The 22,372-nt window shown below is 29.9% G+C and overlaps 1 protein-coding gene across 1 annotated transcript; it reads right to left on the reverse strand.

Moving 5' to 3' along the window:
• Positions 1-804: 804 nt before the first annotated feature.
• Positions 805-957, reverse strand: K441DRAFT_540455 (uncharacterized protein; the record flags this gene model as incomplete). The annotated part of the gene is made up of 1 exon (XM_067642596.1): positions 805-957. A coding segment is annotated over one exon (153 nt), but the record flags the coding sequence as incomplete, so codon positions are not given.
• Positions 958-22,372: the final 21,415 nt, after the last annotated feature.

Genomic DNA, 22,372 nt, shown 5'->3' on the forward strand with positions numbered 1-22,372 from the left:
AAGAGACGGCAATAATTATAGTGTGCCCTTCTTTTTGGCCTAGGGATCTCTTTCTAGCTTTAGGTTCTACTTCTAGCTTATTCTATTATAGCGCATTTTTTATAACTAAAAATTATTGCTAAATATAGCTATATACTAACTAAGGCTACAGTTATTAAATATACTAGGCTATACTACTAACTATATAATTACTATAGCTAAATATAAAGCCGGGCCTAGTATATAGTAAGAACTTACTAATATAAAAAGAAAGTAGATTTTTAAGAGGTTAAGGTATATAGGAAATAATTACATTAATTAGCAGAAAGAAGAGTTAGCTAATTTATAGAATTTTATATCTACCGCATTATTAAGAACTATAGACCTACTAATTAATCTATATACTAGAGTTAGACTACCTTTAGGTTAATCTTTACCTATTCTTTAATATTAGATTAAAGGACTGCTTACACCACTATACTAGTCTATAGATTTTAGACTATTACTTTCGTACTCTAGAAGCAGTTGGACTATTATAGTATCTCTATATACTTTAGCTATAAATAACGGCGTTCTACCTAAGGAGTCCCTTAAGTTAATATTAACACCCCTATGCTTAACTAGAAGTTATACCACTATATTATACTTATAATCAACAGTCTATAATAGTAGTATCTAACTAAAGCAGTCTCTTATATTAATATAAATATTCTTATATTCTAGAAGCAGTTAAACCATATCTTTATACCCCTTTTTTACGGCTAATAATAGTGGTATCTAGCCGTTTTCCTACTTGCAGTTTATATTAACGCCTTTTAAAAGTAGCTATACTACTACCGTCTGCCTAAACCTTATAGCGCATAACAGCTTATAGGAAAAGTCCTCTAGGTTAAGACTACTAAGTCCACTTTTAATTAACAGCCGTACTACTAATTTATGTCCGTTTCTTACTGCCCATAATAAATCCGCACGCCCATAGTATCGATATTAAGTTACCACTCTAATTTTAGCAGCTTTAAGAGATTTTTAAGCAGTTATATCTTGTCCTTGTTTTATAGCCCATGTTAATACCGTGCTATCCTCCCGTTTAACATTATAGCGATAAAGGTAGGGATTTAGAATACTATAGAGGCGGTTATTTATCCGGGCGAAAGTATTAATGTCTCCCTCCACTTATAGGTTCTTGGCTATTAATAATAATATTTTAATTAATAGATTAAGTAGTAATATTCTCTGTAACTATTAATTAGGACCATAAGTAGTTATACTTAAGTAGCGAGAATACTTACTACTAAAGTAGAAAATCTAGCTAGGGCAATTATTATAGTTTAATTAAAGGACCTATTATATCCCTTAAAACTAAGGGTTAATTTTTTTAGAGAATAAATTTATATTAGCGTAAATCAAAATTAAGATTCCTTAAGCGCTGTGGCTTTAGGCAGCACGTCCTTAGCATACTACTATTAACCACTTATGTTCCCGCTAACGCTATAGTACGCGCTAAGCAGAAATCTAATTTAAGATTTCTAAATCTGTTTTATGCGTATAAGATATAAGTAGCAGTTATCGGTAGTCCTTATATTCTAATTTATAAACTCTTTATTCTAATCTTTACTCTTTCCCCTTATATGTCTTTTATAAGTTTGGAATATATAGTAAGCTCTTATAATTCTTTAGCGACCTACCTAAACTTTGCGAAATAGTATATAAGCCTATAAAGGATTCTTAAATGCCGGATTATACTACTTTACAGTCTAAAAGATAAAAGAGAAAGTATGCTATTAATTTAACGAATTCTCCGCTTCTTAAAATGTTACTAAAATTATTACCTATTAGTATATCTTATTCTATACCCCTTAAAGGTTCTTTATAGGCGTCGCCTATTAAGTAGATTTCGTCCTTTTTAGAAGGCGAAGTAACTAGAACTTCTATGCGATAATATAACACCCTAAGGATAACCCTACGGCTAACACTAAAATAGTTAAGCTGTAGTAATGTTATATTGGATAAATAGGGCCCTAATAGATCTCTAATAAGTAATGCTTCTAAAGAAGATGGAATAAGACCTAGAATTAAAACAACTCTATTAGATAAGGGTGAAGTCTACACGCAAACTCTAGAAAAACGGCAATAACTTAGGTTTAGTAGACAAAGCAGCACGTTATTTAAAAAAGCTAATAAGCTTAGCGATCTAACTAAAGCTAAAATATTTATAATCGTGCGTTATAAGGGAAAGCACTTTATTTATATTTTTAATAAGAGCTTGTCCTGGCCAGAAAAGCTTCTATAGGTAAAAGATCTCCTTAGGAATTTCTTAATATACTATTACTAATCTATTATAGGGATCTAAGGTTGTTGTTATCCCTACTAATATTAAAGCTGTTAAAGCTTGGGAGTGTATGTTTTAAGTTAAGCTTTAATAGGTATTTTCTAGGGGATTTAATAAGGATATTAAGTTACTGCTTTAAACTATCTATATATTTACTATAAATTTAAATTTTAAGTTCTATTTTATATTTAATAGATATAGTTTTTAATTAGCGAAGTGTAACTATGCTTTAAATTTATAAGTTGTAATTTAATCTATTAAATTTTTTACTACATAATTTAGAACCTAATTCGCTATTAAATAATTAATATATCCATATAGGTAGTGTATATTTTAATTTTACCCTTTAGTAATATAGGCGGGCTTATAACTGTTAGCTAATCCTAAACCTAGTATAATATATAGAGACTTCCTCTAACTAGATCTTTAGGGAGAGTAACTTCTATTCTATACCACAAATCGTTCCCTTTAAAAGACTCGTAATGCCGCTATAATAAAACCCTTCGGCGGTTTAATTCTGGGCTGCTATTAATTTAGTAGCAGGTACTATCGTTAAATAATACTTCTTTAAAAAGACGTCCTCTAGCATTACCGCCGCTGCTATCCGGCGTTTATATATTATAAATCCCTTTAAGAGTATCTAATAATAAAGACTGATCCGTTCTATAGACAAAGACATTTCTAGAGAAAATTTTACCGGGGGTCTAATTAAGTAGGGTAATATAGCTATTCTCCTAGTATATTAGCAGTAAAGTACTACCGGAATAGGCAGATAATATTAGACTTCCCACTGTCTAATTGGGCTGCGATTAACTATCTTTATATATAAGATTAGTAGATAGAAGAATATTATTATCACGAGTATTAGGAGAAAGAAGATATATTATAGACAGATCTTTAAATTTAGGGGTCCGTGGCACTTATAATAAGTTTAGCTAAATATTAGAGTTCTTATAATAAGTATTTCTTACTATATCCTTAAGGAAATCTAGAAAATCCTTTAAGTACTCTACTGGTAGCGAGAACTAGTATTCTTTCCACCTATATATACGCGGATGCGGATTACAAAAATTAAACAGTAATATAAAATATCCAAGCTATATATAATATGGCTATTAGTGTTAATAAGGTGGCGTTATAAGATACTATAGGGAAGACTACCTTAGAATAAGTTTATGGTACTGCTATAAAAGAGCCTAAAGGGAATGCGCAGAATTTATATGGGCAATATTAGACTAAAAACTTAATATAGTTTACTATTCCGTATTCTTAATAATTTTATTAGCTTTTTTATTTTTAGTCTTTAGGTTATTTAATAGATACAGTAAGCATAAAAAGTACCCTATTTACTCTTAAGGGGCTATATTAACAACTAATATAGAATTAATAGGGATATTGTTTAGTATTAGTTATATAGGGCACTAGATTTTTAACCCCGCTTACCTATAAACAAAATATATACGTGCTAGATATTTATCCACTTCTATTAAACCAACCCTCCACATAAGAATCGTTAGGTATTTACCCTAATTATTACTTAGATATGCCTCTACCTTAAGTATAATACGCTTGCTAGTATCTCTACGCTTTTCCTACTACATTTTATTTATAATTCCCCTTTTTCTTTTAAGAGACACTACCTCCTCTCTTAGCTTCTGGTTGGCCTTCTTTAGTATTTTAGTTTTAATTTTAGTCTACAGGTAGCTTATTTATAGAGTAATAGCATAACCAGGATTGCTGCTATTAAATATATTGTTGGTAATATCTAAGACGGTAAGTCCTAACCTAACTGCGATATATTTATATACTTACAATAACTTCTAGGTTATAATGCCAAGTTAATCTCTTTTACACTTTAATTTGGAGCCTTAATAGTTCTAGTTTTAGCTTTAACTCTAGTACCCTATTAGTAAGGCCTCTTACTACTATAGCACGGGAAGCATTCCTTATCTTTAGAAGCGCCTTTCCCCTAATAGACATGCCCTTTGCTCTAGATCTCTCTGCATACCTTTCTCCGTCACTTATTATTTCGCTATTACTTATATTAATTATTCTTTCTATAACCTTTATTATCGATATTTAATTAGCTAACTTTAGGACGGAATATATACTATAGATTACTTAAGAAGTATTTTATATGGGTTCCTGGTAAGGGGACATAAGATTCTTTTATATCCTCCTTCCTACCTATGCATAGGGCTAGACGGATCCTTAAACCCTACCGGCGGTATAATTAATGCCTATTATTATTCTACAGCCTAGACTAACGTAAAATGTATAGGTTATAACGTATAAGCTTACTCCGCCTTTATAGGAGTAAGGCATTATATAAAAGAGGCTGTCGCTACTTTCTTTCTAATACGCTAGACTATATCCTATATATAGCTAAGCCCGCTTTACTAATGTCCCAACATTTGGTTAGATAGGATCTTAATCTATATATCTTAGACTATAGCTTCCTATACTATGGCTAAGACATTTATAGATTTATCTGCAACGGTTAAAGGGGCTTAAAGTATTACTATAAAGCCATTATTAAACGCTATCTTACTTAGCTACTTTTAAGAGTAACAGAGCGCTAAATTATAATAGGTATAAAGAATCCTAGCGCTTTATACTTAGAGCTGCTTTTAGTGACTTCGGTAGTATATTAAGACTATTTATAATTTAATAAGTAATAGTAGCTAAGTACTGCTTATAAAGCTAGAGACTGGTGCGTTAGTTCTTCCATACTAATATAATATATTTTAGTTAGGTATTTATATTTAATAACAGCTTAGCCAATAATTACCCCTAGTAATACCTCCTTTAATTTAAACAGCCACCGTTAGATTTAGTTAAGTAGCCTACGCTTTTAGGCGCAGATAGTACGCTAAGTAAGGAGTAATTATAGCTAACGGATATTACGCGCCAGCTTTAGGGTAAAGGGGCCGCTAATGTACTTTGCCTTATTTAGGTAATATTAGTCTCCCTTTTTAAACTTAGCCTTAGCTCTATTAAGTAGTAAAGGAAACATTATAAAGGTGGTATTTACCTTATCTTTAAATGTCCTTAGATTAAGCTACCTTTTCTTTAAATACTAAGCCTCGCTAAAATATAGTTCTTTTCTGTGCTTGTTAAATAAGTCCTATTATATATAATGCCTTAGATAAACCTAAATTAGATTACTAATAATTCTTATAGGTCTGTAGGAAGAGCTTAGGAGACGATCTGTATATACCCTAGCTTTATATATTTTACACCTTATAATTAAGGATAGGAAGAGGATAGTAATAAAGATAGTAATAAAGAGACAGTGGTTTTAAACCGTAGTAATAAGTTACGGAGTTTTAGCTACCTTATTAATAGATTGCGCTAAAGTAACCTAGTAGAAGGGCGAATTGATACTATTAATATCGATAAACTGAGCCGGAGTAATGATAACGGATTATTAAGTAACAATAGAAAACTTGGGATTTGGTATAATTTAGTAGGCAAGACTCTATAAGTATAATGCTATATAAAAGAATAAAGTAGAAATTTAATAAGAAATTGTAGGACGCCTATAGAACGCCTAGTGGTCTGTCTACGTCCTAAAATTCCCGCTTTTATCTCTCTTAGCTTAATCTCTTCCAAGCTCTATATAATTTATAATAATCTCTTAAATCTCTTAATACGGGCGGAAGATTTTATTTACTATATTACCGATAAAGGACAACTAATATATAACAATAACTCTAAACTCTATAAGTTTCTTTTTAAGCTTAAACACTTATATCCTAAACAAGTACCAGTTATATTTAAGGTTAGTAGGCTTATAGATTTACATATTAAAGAGTTTAAAAATAATATCTAGTATATACTCTTTAGCGCTTATTCCATCCATTGTAATCTGCTAAGTGGGATTATATACCTCTACTAGTGTAGTAGGAAAGGGTTAGGAGGAAGTATAGTGGGACTTCTACTTATCGCTAAATTCGTAGGGCTTCTTCTATAGGAATTTCTCTCGTTCTTTAAGATTAAAGTCGTTTTTATTTTTATATATCTACTATTAGTACTTTCTTAGCACCTGCTTTGTATCTGTACTTACTAGAATAGTTTTCTAATTACTACCCTTTTCTTTTAAAGAAGCTTCTTAAATTAGGGCTTAAAAATCGGTTTACCCTCTATTAAGGGTTCTAATGCTATACGATTAGTTAAATAAGAAGACTATTAGGAGGTATAACTATTAATAGAAGTACTTTCTCTATTACTTTTATCCGGTTTTTAGCTAAAATATAGCTATCTTTTAATTGCATCTAAGCTTTTTATAACATAATTATAATGCTATTACTCTATATTACGAAGCTTCCGGATTTCTATACGCAAAGAGCGTATAACTACGGTTTATTTAGTAAGTATATTAATTTTACTTTCCTATAGTACACTTTTATTTGATAAAGTCGTGTTAAAGCTATAAAAATAATTTACTAATTCCGAAACTAAAGCTTTGCTTACTTATCCGTTATTTCTAGTAATTTACACCTATTTTGCTAATAACCCTACGCTAAACTATTTTAAAGCTAAGAAATTTGGCAGTATTTTTAGCTCTTATTAGTATTAATATAAAGAAGCTTATATAAATACCGCACATTTTAGCAGCTAGAGAAAAGTTACTCTAAGATTAATATTTCTGCTTAAATCTATATAATATAGGTAAAAGCAATACTACTTTCTAAGCGCTGTGCTATGGTTTCTAAGGTATATAGTATAAGTAAGAGTTAGGAGATAAAGCCGCGGCATATTTAGCTGGCACTGCCGTAACTAAGAAGAAGTTTAGGAATATAGTTCCTACTCTATCTAGAACTGGATAAGGGGCTTTACGTACTAGTGTTTAGGGGTAGCCCTAATAAGTTAATTATTACTTAAAGCTAATAATCCGACTAAGCTAAGTTTTATATTTGGAATTAAATAGGGGACTTATTTAATATTATAAGAAGCTTATATATTCTATATAACCTTATCTTTATAACTCTCTTAAATATAGTATATACTCGTGTTTAGCAAATCGATCTAAAAGGCCTGTATAACTCCGCGTAGTCTTAAAAATCTTATTATTTCCCTTAAAATAGATATAAAAGCTCTTCTATAGGTCCGCAAGCATCTTTCCTATACTAGGAGAAACCTTAGATCTCTGCGACAAGCGTATATCTATAACCTCTTCTTATATATTCTTTTCGAACTCTTCAATTTCTAGGTACTAATATCTCTTGACGATCTCTAATATATTAAACTAATCTACCTATATCTGCTTTTACTCTAATATAACCTTATTAGCTAGGGCTATTAAGTTATACTAATCACTATATTATAGCATCTTATCGTTATCTAAAGTTGTTAGTTGCCTCCTAGTTCGAGAAGACCTTTAGTGTTAGGTAGACTGCATTTTATATATATAATAATCCACCTTATTATCAATAATAATTAGATTTACTATCTATTAGTTTACTTCCATATCTCCTCTATTTTTAACTTTATATACTAGCTAAGGATCTTCCTAGGCCCCGATTTTTATTATTTAATACTTTTTAGGGGCTCTAGGGCTGTTCTTAGGGCTCGACATCTTCTATATAGAAGTGCTAGTTATCCTCCTTATTTACCTAACTATTTAGCTCTTCCCTTAGTTACTTATCCTGGTGCTCATCTAGCTGCTTATTTAATTGGCTGTTTAGGTATTAGTTTGGCTACTCCTCTAGCGACTTATCTAGCTGCTTATATAGGAACTCGTCTAACCGCTTACTTAGTTACTTATCTAGATACTTATCTAATTAGCTGTCCAGGTGTTAATCTAGCTGCTTATTTAGCCACTTGTTTAGCTACTTCCTTAATTACTTATTTCTATACTAACCTAGCTGCTTATTTGGTAGCTTATCGATCTACTTATTAGCCTATTCCGCTAGTTGCTTATTTAACGCGAAGTCTTCTAAGGGAGAGAATACTAAGGTTTTATCTAACATATTAATACTATTAGGTAGGTTATCTAAGATGGATTTCTCTAATATGTTAGTTTAGATCTTATATTATTTTATTAAACAGAGCGAAGGCTAGATTAGGATCGGTCTAGTTACCTTTAAAATCTTCTAGATTTAAGCAGTCTGCGCTAAAAGTAAGCTTATATAGAAAATTCTAGAGCAGGATGTTATCTATATCCATATTATTAATAAAAGCGTCTATATTTTTAGAGACTATATCTATAGTTTTAACTATAGCCACGTCTAAGCCGTAATTGCATTAAAAGTCATTTATATAAGGAGAGAGAATATTAGCTTCCTAAGATCCGGATATTAGGTTAGGTTTGGTAAGAATAAAATCTTTAGGGTCTATTATTAAGGGATCCCAAATCTGTTCTAGAAAGATATAGTCCGTAAAGGTAAACATATTAAATAAATTGTTTATATTAGAGGTGGAACTCTTTTAACGTAACGGTTAGAAGTTATAGTTAATAGTTATCGGATACAGTTAATATAGAAAAAGGTAAACTTAATAGCTTAAGTAGGGTTTCCTTGTTCTAGTTATAACCTTTACTATACTATATAATATTAGCCTCTATATTAAATACGGAATAATAGAAGTAGTGCCATAGGGGGGACGGTATTAGCTTAGCCGCGTTTATCTCTACGAGCTTCTAAGCTAACTATCTAGGAATATCTCTCTAGATCTTCTCTAGGCCGCTTATAGGTAGCTTCTTTATACAACCTCCCTATAGGGTTTGCCGTAGAACGCCTATTAAACGTATAAAAATCCATTTAAACCGTAGCTGTACTGGAAAGCTTATTTAATCAGATATATAATAGATCTATTGCCGCCGTAGAGATATAAGACGATTGGGTAAGATTGAAAAATGCTAATAAACTAGCCTAGATATCCTAAAGAAGAAATAATTTGGGTAATGCGCTCTGCTTTAAAACAGTACCGCCGCAATAATAAGGCGCAATTTTATGCTCTTTGCTGGCTAAAGCCGTTCGCCTATAATCTCTTGTCGTTATCGGCACTTATATAGGATTTAAGACACTGCGAGTGTATAAAGTGCGATATAAAGAGAAATATAAAGTCCATATAAAGCCTTAAAGGCTTATACTACCTTATACCTTTATATATAAATCAGGCTCGCGCTATCTATACTTAGGACTTTAGGAGTAACTTCTTCGTTGCCTAATACCATCGGTATTTCTATCTTTGAAAAAATGGAGGATTTAAAGGATCTATAGCGTAATAGTAATGGCTTGCCACCTAGGGAATGTTTAGGGTGCCCTTTTAACTTAAGGGACATACTATATAAGGGATATTTAGTGATTATTAGACCGTGTTATAAACCCTTCATTTATGGTAAGCTGACGAAGAGAAACTAAGATGTTTATTATGGTTTCATAAGGATGTTTCCAAGCCCTATAATAAAGAAGTTAGTCTTAAGGGAGAGACAGGTATATAATACAGCTTTAACTTAGGATTATAATTCCGGGTAGGATATAAACCTTAGAATCTTACAGCGCGAGAAATCCTTCGCATTGTCTTTCTAAGTAGTAGTAATGCTAAAAATCTTATATCCTTATTATATACACCTAATAATAGCTTTTACGGGAACGCCGTGGAGAGCGGCTTATATATAGCTTACCATAACTAGCCCTAATAAATAATGGTGGAATAGAACTACGAATGGCTTTATATTAGGGAGCTTTAGTATAGATCTCGTTCGGCGTTCCTAACGTATAAGTGCTTTGCTTATAGTTATAGTTTTCTCTACCGTCGAATAGTTTATATAGCTGATTATATAACATTTAATATTCGCAGAACTATTCTAACCTTTTTTTTTTCTTTAATTTTCCTATACGTAATGCTTTAATCTCTTATTTCTTAAACTGAATTAAACTCATGGCTCTTAAAACCTAGTTGTTCCCTTAGGTGGTGTTTAATATCTTAAATTAGAGCATAATTCTATAGTTGCCTTTCTTTTCCATTACTTGAACAAGGTTTTATGCGACGTGCAGTGCGTAACCTTCGCTCTTTTAATCCTGTCGCATCTAATCTAGAATCTCTAGTAGAGATTACCTACCAAATATGTTAACTAGTGATTCCTATATGGTTTATTATATTATACCTATGTATTAAGTGCCTTTATCTCTAATTTTAAGCTTCAAATCTCTTTATATAATAGTGCCTCTTCTATTCTATACTGATTTAGAGTAGCGTAAGCCTTTTAATATAATGTAGACCATTCTAAAGCTTATTTGGTTTGTTTCTATATAGCGTTATTAGCCTTAATACGGCGCTCGATTTCGGTCCAAAGTTTAGTTCATATTTAATTATAAGCCCAAATTTCGCCTTACAAGAGCTACAATAACTAGAAGTATTAATTTATAGTAAAGATTATCCAAATAGTTATACTGCTTGCTCTGTCGGGGTTTACTACGTCTTATAAGGTAATATTGCCGGGTAAAAGCTGTAGGTAAGGCTGTAAATAAGGGGCGGGAGTATCTATGGTATACTCGGAAGGTGTTAAGATAGTTAAGCTATTATTACGTATTTCCCATTAACGGCTAGATGGTATACTTTAAAGAAATAGGTGTTTAGGCATATAGTTATATTCTATAGTTTGTTAAGGATAGTAGATAAAAATTACTTTATAATGCGAACGTATAGCGGTTAAATATTCTATACAATTCCCGTAATTTTAAAATCAGTAAAAGTGAATTTTTATCCATAAACACATTTTTTGTATTTGTTATTAGAAGCGCTAAAGCTATATAAATAATTTTAGACTCCTGCGCTTAGTATAAATTTTATTAATATAAATAAAGAAACTGTTTCTAACTACTAGTGGCTATAGATTATAAGTCTTGCCGCCGGCACTAAAACTCTCCCTATAAACTTCCAGCCCCTAATAATATAGAGAGCAGCTTAATTTTAAAGCGCTTAAAAGTGGCCAAAGTGCCTAAAGAAGAAAGCCTAAAGCGTGTAAAGGTTTTTAAAGAAGCTTTCTAGCGTTACCCTCGGCTATAAGGTTGTAAAGTCCCTACTAAGGCAGCACTTCTGCAAAATTCTTTAAAGCGTGTTAAGCTTCTACTAACTAGCTAAAATCCTAATTATAGTGCCTTTAGCTCCCTACTTATGCCTTTTAGTATAAATCTGGACTTAAATATACAGCCTTATAATCCTTAAAGAGCTCTAACGCGTCTTAGAGATCTTATATAAGGAAATTAGCTATAGATAATTTATATTAATAAGGGCATAAACGGAATAATAATAATAAAGAGGCTAGAAGCGGAGAAAGGCAAGGCAAAACTCGTAAAATTTTAACTACTTCGTTATAGAAATATTTCTTAAATTAGTTAAGTATTCTTAGATAACGATTAGATATACCTTAGCTATAAATATTCTTGTTTTACTCTAGAGGAGATTCTTTATATTTACTTATATCTCCAGGAACGGTAGATATAAGTTATTATAATATTAGTAAGTTAAATAATATTACTAGAGCTTATTAAAGCACTAAATTAGTATAGATCTTTAATATAATTAAGTATATTAGTACGGTAGGGTTACTTTATAGATCTGTTACTCTAAACGCAGTTAGAATTTGCAGCCGTAGTAGGCGTGTCCTTTTATATAGCCACCCTAATTAATTCTACCTTTATATTAAAATCTAACGTTTTATAGCTAATTTTAAAAAATATACCTAGCAATTAGCGTCCTTAACGTTAAACTTAGACCTAGAATAATTTAGATGTGTAGTGCTTAAATATATAAACGGGCGGCCGTAAAAAGACCTTTACAAAGTTGACTTTATTAAATAATAAAGGGTAAAGAATAGGGTTTTGGTCTTAAATAGCCGGATAGGTAGAGCAGATATAAAGTTTTAAATGACTTTTTAGAGGAGCTTTTTAATACTAAAAAGCTAGCAATCGTAAAGTTAGACAAACCGGTATATTGTACTAGTCTTAATATTTATAGACTGCTTACTATAAAAGCATCTATATATATTACAGTGTAACCTTAACTACTTTTACCTACTGTTATTCGTTAAACTTGTTTCACTAAAGTATTTTAAGCTTTAACGCGTATTAGAAGATAGCTTAGCTAAGTAAAAGGGATAATTTAGATATACTTAGTTTATAAAATATAAAACATTATATTTTATAATATTTAAACTTAATAATATTTAAGATTACTTATATTTAATAGGGTTTTCACTAATACCCTAGTTTTAACTGAGCTAGCGTACCGCCTTTATTTTTATTATTTAGCTAAAATTAAAGTAACGTATATTTAAAAGGCAGTGTTATGCTAAGGCTTACCTAGGCATAATAGATATAACTTAGGTAAAGCTTTAATGTTCCTTTTAGTTAAATCTAGGGTATTAGTTAAAACCCGTTACCTACGTTATTTTTACTTAGCTTTAGATACTAAAATCTATTAAAATTATTTTAGTAAACGCTAAAGAGAAAAAAATAGAAAACAGCTCTATAGTATCCTGTTACCTCTAGTAGTTAGCGCAGCTATATCTATACAGCCTTTTTACAGGGGAAGTTTTAATATTTTTATAGTTTAAGGGAAAGTTAATAAAATACGCTAACCACCGGACACGTTAGGAGGCCGTAGTATAAATTTATATTTTACGCCTATAACTACGCGCGTTTATAAATATAAATAATAATTTAGCCTAGGTAAGGGGCAAGCAATTTAATTGATTTTATAGTAAAGAGTTATATAATATCTTAAAGGAGTCCATAGAGTACTACCTAATAATTAGTCTTAGATTACTTTTAGTCTTTAAATCTTTTAACGTCTTTAATCCTTTATTTACTATAAACACTCTTTCTCTATAATGGATTATTCTAATAGCTTTCTTTTAGAAATAGAATCTTAGAATTTCGATGATATAACCGTTACTATAACGCCAATAAAACTTAATCTAGAAGCTAAAGACTTTACTTCCTACTCCCTATCTATAAGCGAAATTAAAAGATTTTATTCTAATATACCTCTAATTAACTAGCTTTAATAAGATACTATAAAACCAAACCTATTTTAAGGCGACTTGGCTAAATATAATAACCTTTATAAGTAAGTAAAAAACCTTACTAGGTATAATATTAAAATCTATATCTACTAATCCTAGAACCCTAATATAAAAGTAAATAAGTAAGTAAAACATAGGCTATAACTAAGTATTTAAGACGCGACCTTAATACCTTAGAGGATTAGATTCGCTAGATGGTAGAGTTTAAAAAGATAATAGCTAAAAGTTTTCCCCAAATTGCGGAGTTTAAAAAGACTATAAATAAAAGTCTTAACTATATAGGAGAGGTAGAAAAGATAATAGCTAAAATTACGAAAGTTTTTAGTAATAAATATACTAATAGAAACTAATTTGCTTATAGGGCAAGTTAATAGTATAGAGCTATTAAAGGAAGCTTTTTAGTTATTTAATTATATATCCTATATCTACTCGCGTATAATATAATAATTAAAATTACTTTTAAGTTTTAATTAGTAGCTATATAGTTTTAGCCTACGCGGAAGAAATTCCTATAGTTTTTAATACGGTAAGGCTATTTTATTTATATAGGAAGGCATTTTCTAGTAAATGAAAGTTATATAGGACTCCGTTCCGTATAGGAACTAAAAAAAACTAAAATTAAAAGTTTAAGGGTACTTAATCCGTATGGGATTAGCAGATTTACTTAAATAAAATTACTTAGTATTTTTGTCCGTACGGGTATAAAAAAAAATTAAATTTAAAAGTCTAAGGGTAGTAAGTCCGTATAGGATTAGTTAGCTTACTTAAAATAAATTATTTAGTATTTTTATCCGTATAGGAATTATAATAAAACGGTATATGGAAATTATAAATAAAAAGGATTTCTACTAAAAATCCTATATAGGATATTTTCTTTTGCGCTTATATACTAAAAATAAAATAGAGAAACTAGAACTTTATTATTTTTTTAGAAATACTATCTATACGGGATGGCGTAGAAAATAAGAAAAAAAAAGCTAGTAAATTTAAATGGTTTTAAATAAAGTTCCGTACAGGATAGAAAATAATAAAAGTATTATTTTTATAGCCACTTTTCCCGTATAGGAGGATGTTAAAAAAGGTATTTAAAAGCTAAATATAANAAGAGAATTTTAGTAGAAATCCTATATAAAATATTATCTTTTATAAATATATTTTTAAAATNGAACACAAATTCCAGTTTTTATAAGATTTTTTATTAAATTATTCCGTATAGGATATTATAGAAAATAGGATATAAAATCTAGGTAATTAAGTTTTAATATAGGATTAAAATTTAGTAGATTATTATATTTATTAGCTGTTTATACTATACGGGATAAAATTAAAAATAGTACTAAAGATCTAGTAGTTAAAGGAATTATATATAAAAGTTCCCTACGGGATAAATAATCTATTAGTTAAAAGGGTTATAAATATATATCCCGTACGGGCAGTTAAGCTAGTAATATTCCATACTCCACGTATAATGGTAAGAAAATAAGTAAGATTATTAAATTTAGGGGAGACTAGAAATATATATAGTTAGTATTACCTCTATTATACTACTTATAACTAAAGAATATAGTACTAGCGTTAGAATAATATATAAACGCTCTAGTAGAGTTAGAGATATAATAGTACTTAGACTGCTTAGAGTAACTAAAGGAATTATAGGCCTTTATAAAACGTTCCTAAATCCATACTAAGAGGATAAAAATTAAAGATAATAATTAATACTATATATAAGATAACTTATTTTCTAAGTATAAAACTTATAGCTTTTAGCGGGGAAAGATCTAAGAACTCCTCTTAAATCCGTTACACGCATAATAGCGTTATAAGTTTTTTACTTTTTTATTAAAGAAGCTTATATAAAGAAGAATTATAAGCCGTTCTTTAATAATAAGTTAATAGCGCGTTATTAATAAATACAGTTTATCTTAATTAGAGGAGTGTGCTTAAAGGTATTAACTTTAAGCGTCTGGCTTAGAATATAATAAGATATAACTAAATTAGGCTATAAACAGCGAAGTTTGTTCCTTAGAAAGAAATAAGATTAAGGACTTATATAGTTTCTTTATAGTATAATAGGGCTTTAACTTTAGTATTTATTCTAATAAGGTACGGCTTAAAGCTATAGAGAATAGTTATATAAAGATAGCTAGATCTAAATTAATAAGATAGTAATTAGAAAGCAATAGTAAGTAGAATTAACTCTTAGATAATAAAAGCCCTATATTTAATAACTCTTATTAAACACCCCCTTTAAAACTTACTTCCTATACTTATAAATATAAGCTTATAAAGCAATACCATATTTAATAATAATCTATCTTAGAACACTGCTTAAGGACCTATAAGGATTATTAGTAAGTTTTCTAAAGTTAATAAAGGTAATATATATAATTTAATATTATTAGAAGACTATACTTCTATATAACCTATAGGCATAGAGCTTTATAGCTATTTCTACTAAGTATTTTAGAGGTATATAATATATAGCACTTATAATAGAAAGTATAGCTGCCTATATTAAGGCGTTATATACTAAGCGCTAGGCTTAAATTAAAACCGAATAAGCCTATTTACGTATTAGCTACTATAATCTAGCGTTTAGTATAAATTAATAGTTTTAATAACTCTATAAGCTTAGAGAGCCCCTAAGGGCTATATAGTTAATCTACTAAGGGTTAAAGTATTCGCTAAGAAGCTGCAAAACTCAAGTATCTTATTAAGATGTGTTATATCTATATAGAGTGCCATAAACTCTATAAATAGAGCCTAAGTAATTAGATAGTACCCCTTATAGGTTAAATACTACCTTTAAATAGGCTTTAGAACCTAGACGTATAAACGCCTTAAGATTAGTAGTATAATTATAGACTAATAGATGTCCCGCGTCTTTAATAATAGCATAGTTTCCTATAAATTAGAAAATAAAGACTAGGAGATTTCTAGATAAGCTACTAAGACCTAAGCGAATAAGAAACCTGTTAAGATAAGCCTTATACTTAAGGAAGGACACCTTTAGCGGCAAAAAATCATACCTTAGTAGTCTATGTAACGCAACTTTTGGAGAAATGTGCTTAAAGGTATAGCTAGAGCTCTACGCTGTATAAAAGAGGCGTTGCCTTACTATTTATTCCTCCTCTATATCCTTTATCCCTCTTCCGTTTTTTAAACTCTTTTAGCTCTAGTATATATTAATCTTATAACCTTGCTAATAATATCTTTTATAGTTAAATAATAGCTATAGACTTCTAATCCTAAATAGAAGCAAATATCCTTTATACCTAATTAACTATTTAATATAGTTTCTTTATACAGCGGCGGCAGTAATACTATTGCGGATAAGACTATATATACTACTAAGGTATACTATAGTAAGGACAATGCCTAAGTTCTAGTAATTAGTTTATAATATTATTAATATAATTATAGGGGTAAACTTAAAGAATAAATCTCGTTTTAGGAATATTAGAGAAATTACCTATACTAGGGTTATAAATAAAAGCTTAGAGTTTCTCGTGTTATAGAAGCCCGGGTAGGTATCCGTAGTAAAGTATTATAAAGGCCTGGAGTACCCAGTATATATCGCCATTAATAATAATAATAGCACAGCGTTAGTATATTGGGATCCTATTTAGGAGCTACTTACAAATCTACTACATAATAAGATTTAATTATACTATACTTAGGAACCGACTTAACTTAATTAATATACTAAAATATATAAAGAGCTTAAATAGATAATAAGAGGTAGAGTAAGGTAAGGATACTAGTTAAAAGAGCAGTCTAAAGAGTTACTAAAGGAAAGGGGATATAAATAAAAGGCAGATAAGCTGTTAGAGAAAGCCGTACATAAGTAGAAGGTAGATACTAATACCTATAACAGAGGTAAGGAGATAAAGGCTTAATAGTAACATAATAGAAGACGAAGCTAAATCTAATCTAATTAAACTATTACGGAATATTGCATAAATTGTTAAGATAGAGAAACTATACAATTAAGTTAAGTAGCTTAACAATCTAAAATAATATTAGGCTCTTCTCCCTATCTTTCTAGCAAGTTTTATTAAGATTACTAACCTCTAATATATAATTATTCTAATACCTAAGAGCCTCTAATTAGCTAAGTAGTAATTCTAAAGGCTTAGTTAGTATAACGGTAGGAAGAATAACTAGTTTTTAAACTATCTTTATATTAATACTCTTATAAATAGAAAGTTTAATACTTATAAGTTTTATAGTATAAAATAAGCAATTATTAATCTAAGGTATATAAGGATAAATCTAGCCTATAAAATCCGAAATCTAAGCATTTATCCTCTTTAATAATTCCGTACTAAAATCCAAGATAGCTTAAAGTTTTACTTTAGTGCTGTTATTATTATAAACTAGATTAAACCCTTCCACCCCTAAGCTTAAGTTTTTAAAGATTAGGTTAAATTCCTAGGGATTCCTAGCACGTTCCGCTAAAGTATTAAGGGCATCCTTTATAAGTAGCTCCCCTTTTAAGTATCCGGCTTATTTAATATATACTAGGCAATTTAAAATAGGGTAATCTTAGTAGAAGTAAAAAATAATAGACTTTACCTATATATAGACTAGCGGAAAAGATTATATTATAATATTACCGATAAAGAATTTTAATCTAAATAAGTAATAAAATTAAAGTTTATATAGGCAAAATATTCTATCTACAAAGCTTTATTTATATAGCTAGACTAAAAATAATATAGGTTTCTTGGAAAACGCCACTAATAGTTACTCTATAGAAAAGATTACGCGCGCTTTATAACCGCTATATTATTTTATAAATAGTTTTTAAAAGAGAAACTCGAAACTTTTATAATCCGCCTAAAAGTAGAGTTATAGCTATCCTTACCGTATAGATATGTGGGAGAAGCATTTATAATGCGGTATTAGTAGTAGATTTAAACTATATTCCTAGCTATAATAATAAAACAGGAATATTTAATATAAGACGTTAACTAGGAAATTTATAAAGTATAAATTCGGATATAAGATCTTAAAATCTATTAGCTTAGCTAAAACTAAATAGCTTATTATACTACCTAATTCTACTTTTATAACTAGAGATATTTCTCCTACTCTATTGCCTTTATCTTCGCACTATTATAAATTCTAAAGGCTAAAAGCGCACTTTAATTCATTAATTCTTTTCTATTTATAGTAGTTCTCCTATTTAAGATCTTAAAGGTGAAGTTTAAGCTTAGCCTCGTTGTTAAAGATCTGCTCCTTTACTTACCTAAGCTAATTCTTAAACTACTTTAACTTCTTAAACCTTATCTACCTTACGTTTTTAAGCTCTTTACGGCACTTAAACAGTGCGGCTTCTGCCTCTAAATATTAATCTTAAAGTATACTAATTATTACTCTTGCTTTATCTAGTTTAGTTTTAAGTTTTTAAATTTAAAGTATAGAGTTCTGCTTATAAAGAGAGAATTCCTTAAGAAACCCCTAATTGGTGTAACTATTAGACTTTTAATAGAGAGAGTAATAGCTTACGCTCTTTTCCTTATTAGTAAAACTATTAGTAAAAGAAGAATTTAGACCTACTANAGTGCTTAAATNAGTACTAGAAGAGTCNATTTTAGGNATTAAGCTATTATTTCTTAAGATAAAGTAAAATTCTAAGATTAGTATATAACCTCTTGCATTATAAGATAAAGAAAAGAGCGTACCCTAAAAGACCTTAAAAATCTAATATATTCTAAAATCTAAAATCTGTTTCCTAGGACCGCTATAAAAGATATTAGCTAAAGATAGGGCTTATATATATAGGTGCTAAGACTTAGTATCGCCAAGAAATTACTTATATATATTTTAGTTAGACCTTAAGAAAATTAAATAACTAGCTAAAGGTTATATAAGGCTTATAAATAATCTACTATTAAAGGCCAATTAAGGGCTTTTATAATAGCTATGCCCCATACCTACTAAATATTAATTAATTATAAATCTTAGCGATTGCGTAAATCCGAAGCTTGCGTAAGCCGCCCCTAGTAATTCCAGTTTTAGACCTTAGCTTAACGTAGAATAACTACCCGCAGCTCTATTGTTGTATAATTTAGTCAGAATTTACCTAAGCTTATTGTAGTTTATAAGAATAATTTTATAATAAAAATGGCTTATTATTTAAGAGGTATACCTAATTATTAAAACCTAACTCGCCGGTGTCTTATTAGGCTAAAAGTTTATACTAAGGAGCGTAATGTTATATGTATTTAAGCAAAGGGCTTTTCTTATATAGGTTTTAAACTTAGGCGTCCTATAAACTGTCGGCCGTTAAATTAAAAAGTATTATTACCTTTTAAAGGAAACTTACCTAATATTATTATATTTCCCGCCTTGGCAGACTATTCTTAGTTAATAATCTATACTGTGTCTAGTGGATATAAAAGCTTATAAAGCCTCTTTCTAAGAATCTTATCCCCTTTACTTAGTTCTTCTATAGACTTAGCAACTTTATATAGGAAAAAAATAAAAATAGTAAAAATCTAGCGGTAGTCTATATTATATAGAGCTAGGATAAACTCTTTTGCCTATTTATATTGGTCTTTATAGTTAGCAATACCCTTATTTTTCTAGTATACTATAAATTCTTACCTTTTGTTTCTAAGAACTATACTAATAATAGCCTTTATATACGGGCAGTCCGATTATTATATGCCGTTAGGAGATATCGAATTAACAATAAATAGCTTATAATTCCAATACTATTTGCTATAAACAGCACCTTATTATATTAGCTTAGGTAGTAGTACTAAGCACCTCTATACAGTCCATCTAATATAACTAGAGTTACTTTACTGTATAACCTTAGTCTGCTATTAAACCCTTACTTAGTTCAAATAAGGAGTACTATAGTTTTATTAATGCTAGTCTTATTTTCTAAGACCTATGCTATTATATAAGGATGTGCTTAAATAAGGCCAAAACCGTGCGGAATGGTGATGTAGATAAATTGCCCTGGCAGTATTTTCTAGGGGCGTTTTACTATAATTCTAAGTTAAACGGCGTTTTCTAAATCCTTACCTCCTTAGGGATAGTAAACTATAGATACTTAAAAACCTAATCCTAGATTTTAATATAATATAAATCTAGCCTAAAGTACTTTCTAAAGAACCTAAAGTGATAATGCGACTAAGAGATAAGCTATAGAATAGCTCCGCTTTAGTCTAATATATAACTATAATATTCCCATTAAAGCTAATGCGAGAAGAAGGTAAGTATAGAGGAAAATTTTATAAGCGTAATAATAAATAATAAAAAAAGAGAGAAGGCTAATAGCGGAAATAAATGTAATAAGCTATTTATAATTAAGCTTAGTAGGAATAAGGGAGTTTTAGATAAACTATAATTTTAATATTTACTACACGCGAATGCTTTAAAGATACTATTAGAAGTGCATAAAGTACTCCTTTTAGGATATATACCTAACCAATCTAGTAGTAAATTAAGCTATAATTATATGTCGGTAGGTATAGGACTTTATTGCTAATTAAATTAGTTCTGCCCCTAAGGAATAGTGGAACTACGTTAATAGCGAATAGATATTCTAAATGCTATGTAAATTAGATACCTATAGATAAGCCTAAAACGGAGCTAATAACATTTATAACTGCGTAAAGAAAGATATAAAATGCAGCTAAAAGACTAATATTTAATGTGCTTTTTTACCTAGGAACAATTAAAGTATATAGAGTCTATTTCTGGATATTTAATAGGAGTTTTTCACGAGCCTAAGAGCTAATAAGTTTGGAAATTCTCTAAATAGAGAAGATGGCAATAACTGCGCTATACGAAACGATGTAAATAGTAGTTATATTTATTTTCTTTCCTTAAGAATTTTATAGGATGGTTAAGCATTATAAAGACGTGCTTAGTTCTTTATTAAAAGAAATAAGTTTACTAGAAAAATAATAAATTTTAATAAATTTTATAATGAGATATTATTTCGGCGCTCTAACGTAAGAGTGGGTATTAAAAGAAAATTAAGGAAGCTATAATTAGAAACCAAAATCTAAGTAAGAAGCTATTTTGGGGTCTAATTAATACGCTATAAAATAGTTGAACTTTAATTAGCAAACTAGCCGCTTGCTAAATACAGAACTAGTAGCTTACTTTACACCGCTTATTTTTTAGCTAAGGGCATATTTAATAACTATTACTTAGCTAGGTAGGCTCTACTAAGTAGGCGCTTTAAAAAAGCCACCTAGGCCTACCTAGGTCCACTAGTCACGAACAGGCTACTAATATTAATATCCGCCTAGTGAATATTGTCTATTTAACGCCGTAGGTGGATTTAAGTAGATTAGTCGTCTTAGTAGTTAAAAAGGAGGTTTTATCTAGCTAAGTAGAGGCATTTATACTAACCGCAATTACGCTTATAGCGGCGAGTTTTATTAGCAATTTTAAGCTACCTAGGTAGTCTATTTAGGCGAATTCCGCTAGTACCTACCGTTTTAAGGGGGGTACTAGTGGAACACTAATATGACCAGGTCGATTGATCCTGCCCTTTATAATATTTTTGACCTATTTTCACCATCCTAGGATCTAATTCGACGCTAACTATTTAGTAATGCTCCTTTTTTGCTAAACAAACCCCTTCTACTAGGTGGAAAGTACCCCTGCCTTAGCGTTTAGAAGAGGCGCTTATATCCTAAAGATTACGCCTAGGTAGAGTTAACCTAGCTAAAAAAGTTATTAAATATGCCCTAAGGCGCATAACTTGCATATAATGTGCATGCTGTGCCGTTTATATTATCTCTAGTAGAATTAAATATAAATATTATTAGGAACACTTTTAATTACTATAAACCGTTATTTTATTAGTCTTACTTTATTCGGAGACTATTATATATATCTACCTTTAAATCTCATTAAAAGGATATTAATGCTATACCTCGCCTAAGAAAATGACCCTACGCGTCTTTATATGGACCTTTAGAAGCTAGCGACCGAATATTCACAACCTAACGAGAAGGTATTTTTAAGAAAGCTTCTATCCTTACTTAACT

The sequence above is a fragment of the Cenococcum geophilum genome, assembly GCF_001692895.1.
Source record: "Cenococcum geophilum 1.58 unplaced genomic scaffold K441scaffold_5, whole genome shotgun sequence".
Classification (NCBI taxonomy): Eukaryota; Fungi; Ascomycota; class Dothideomycetes; order Gloniales; family Gloniaceae; genus Cenococcum; species Cenococcum geophilum.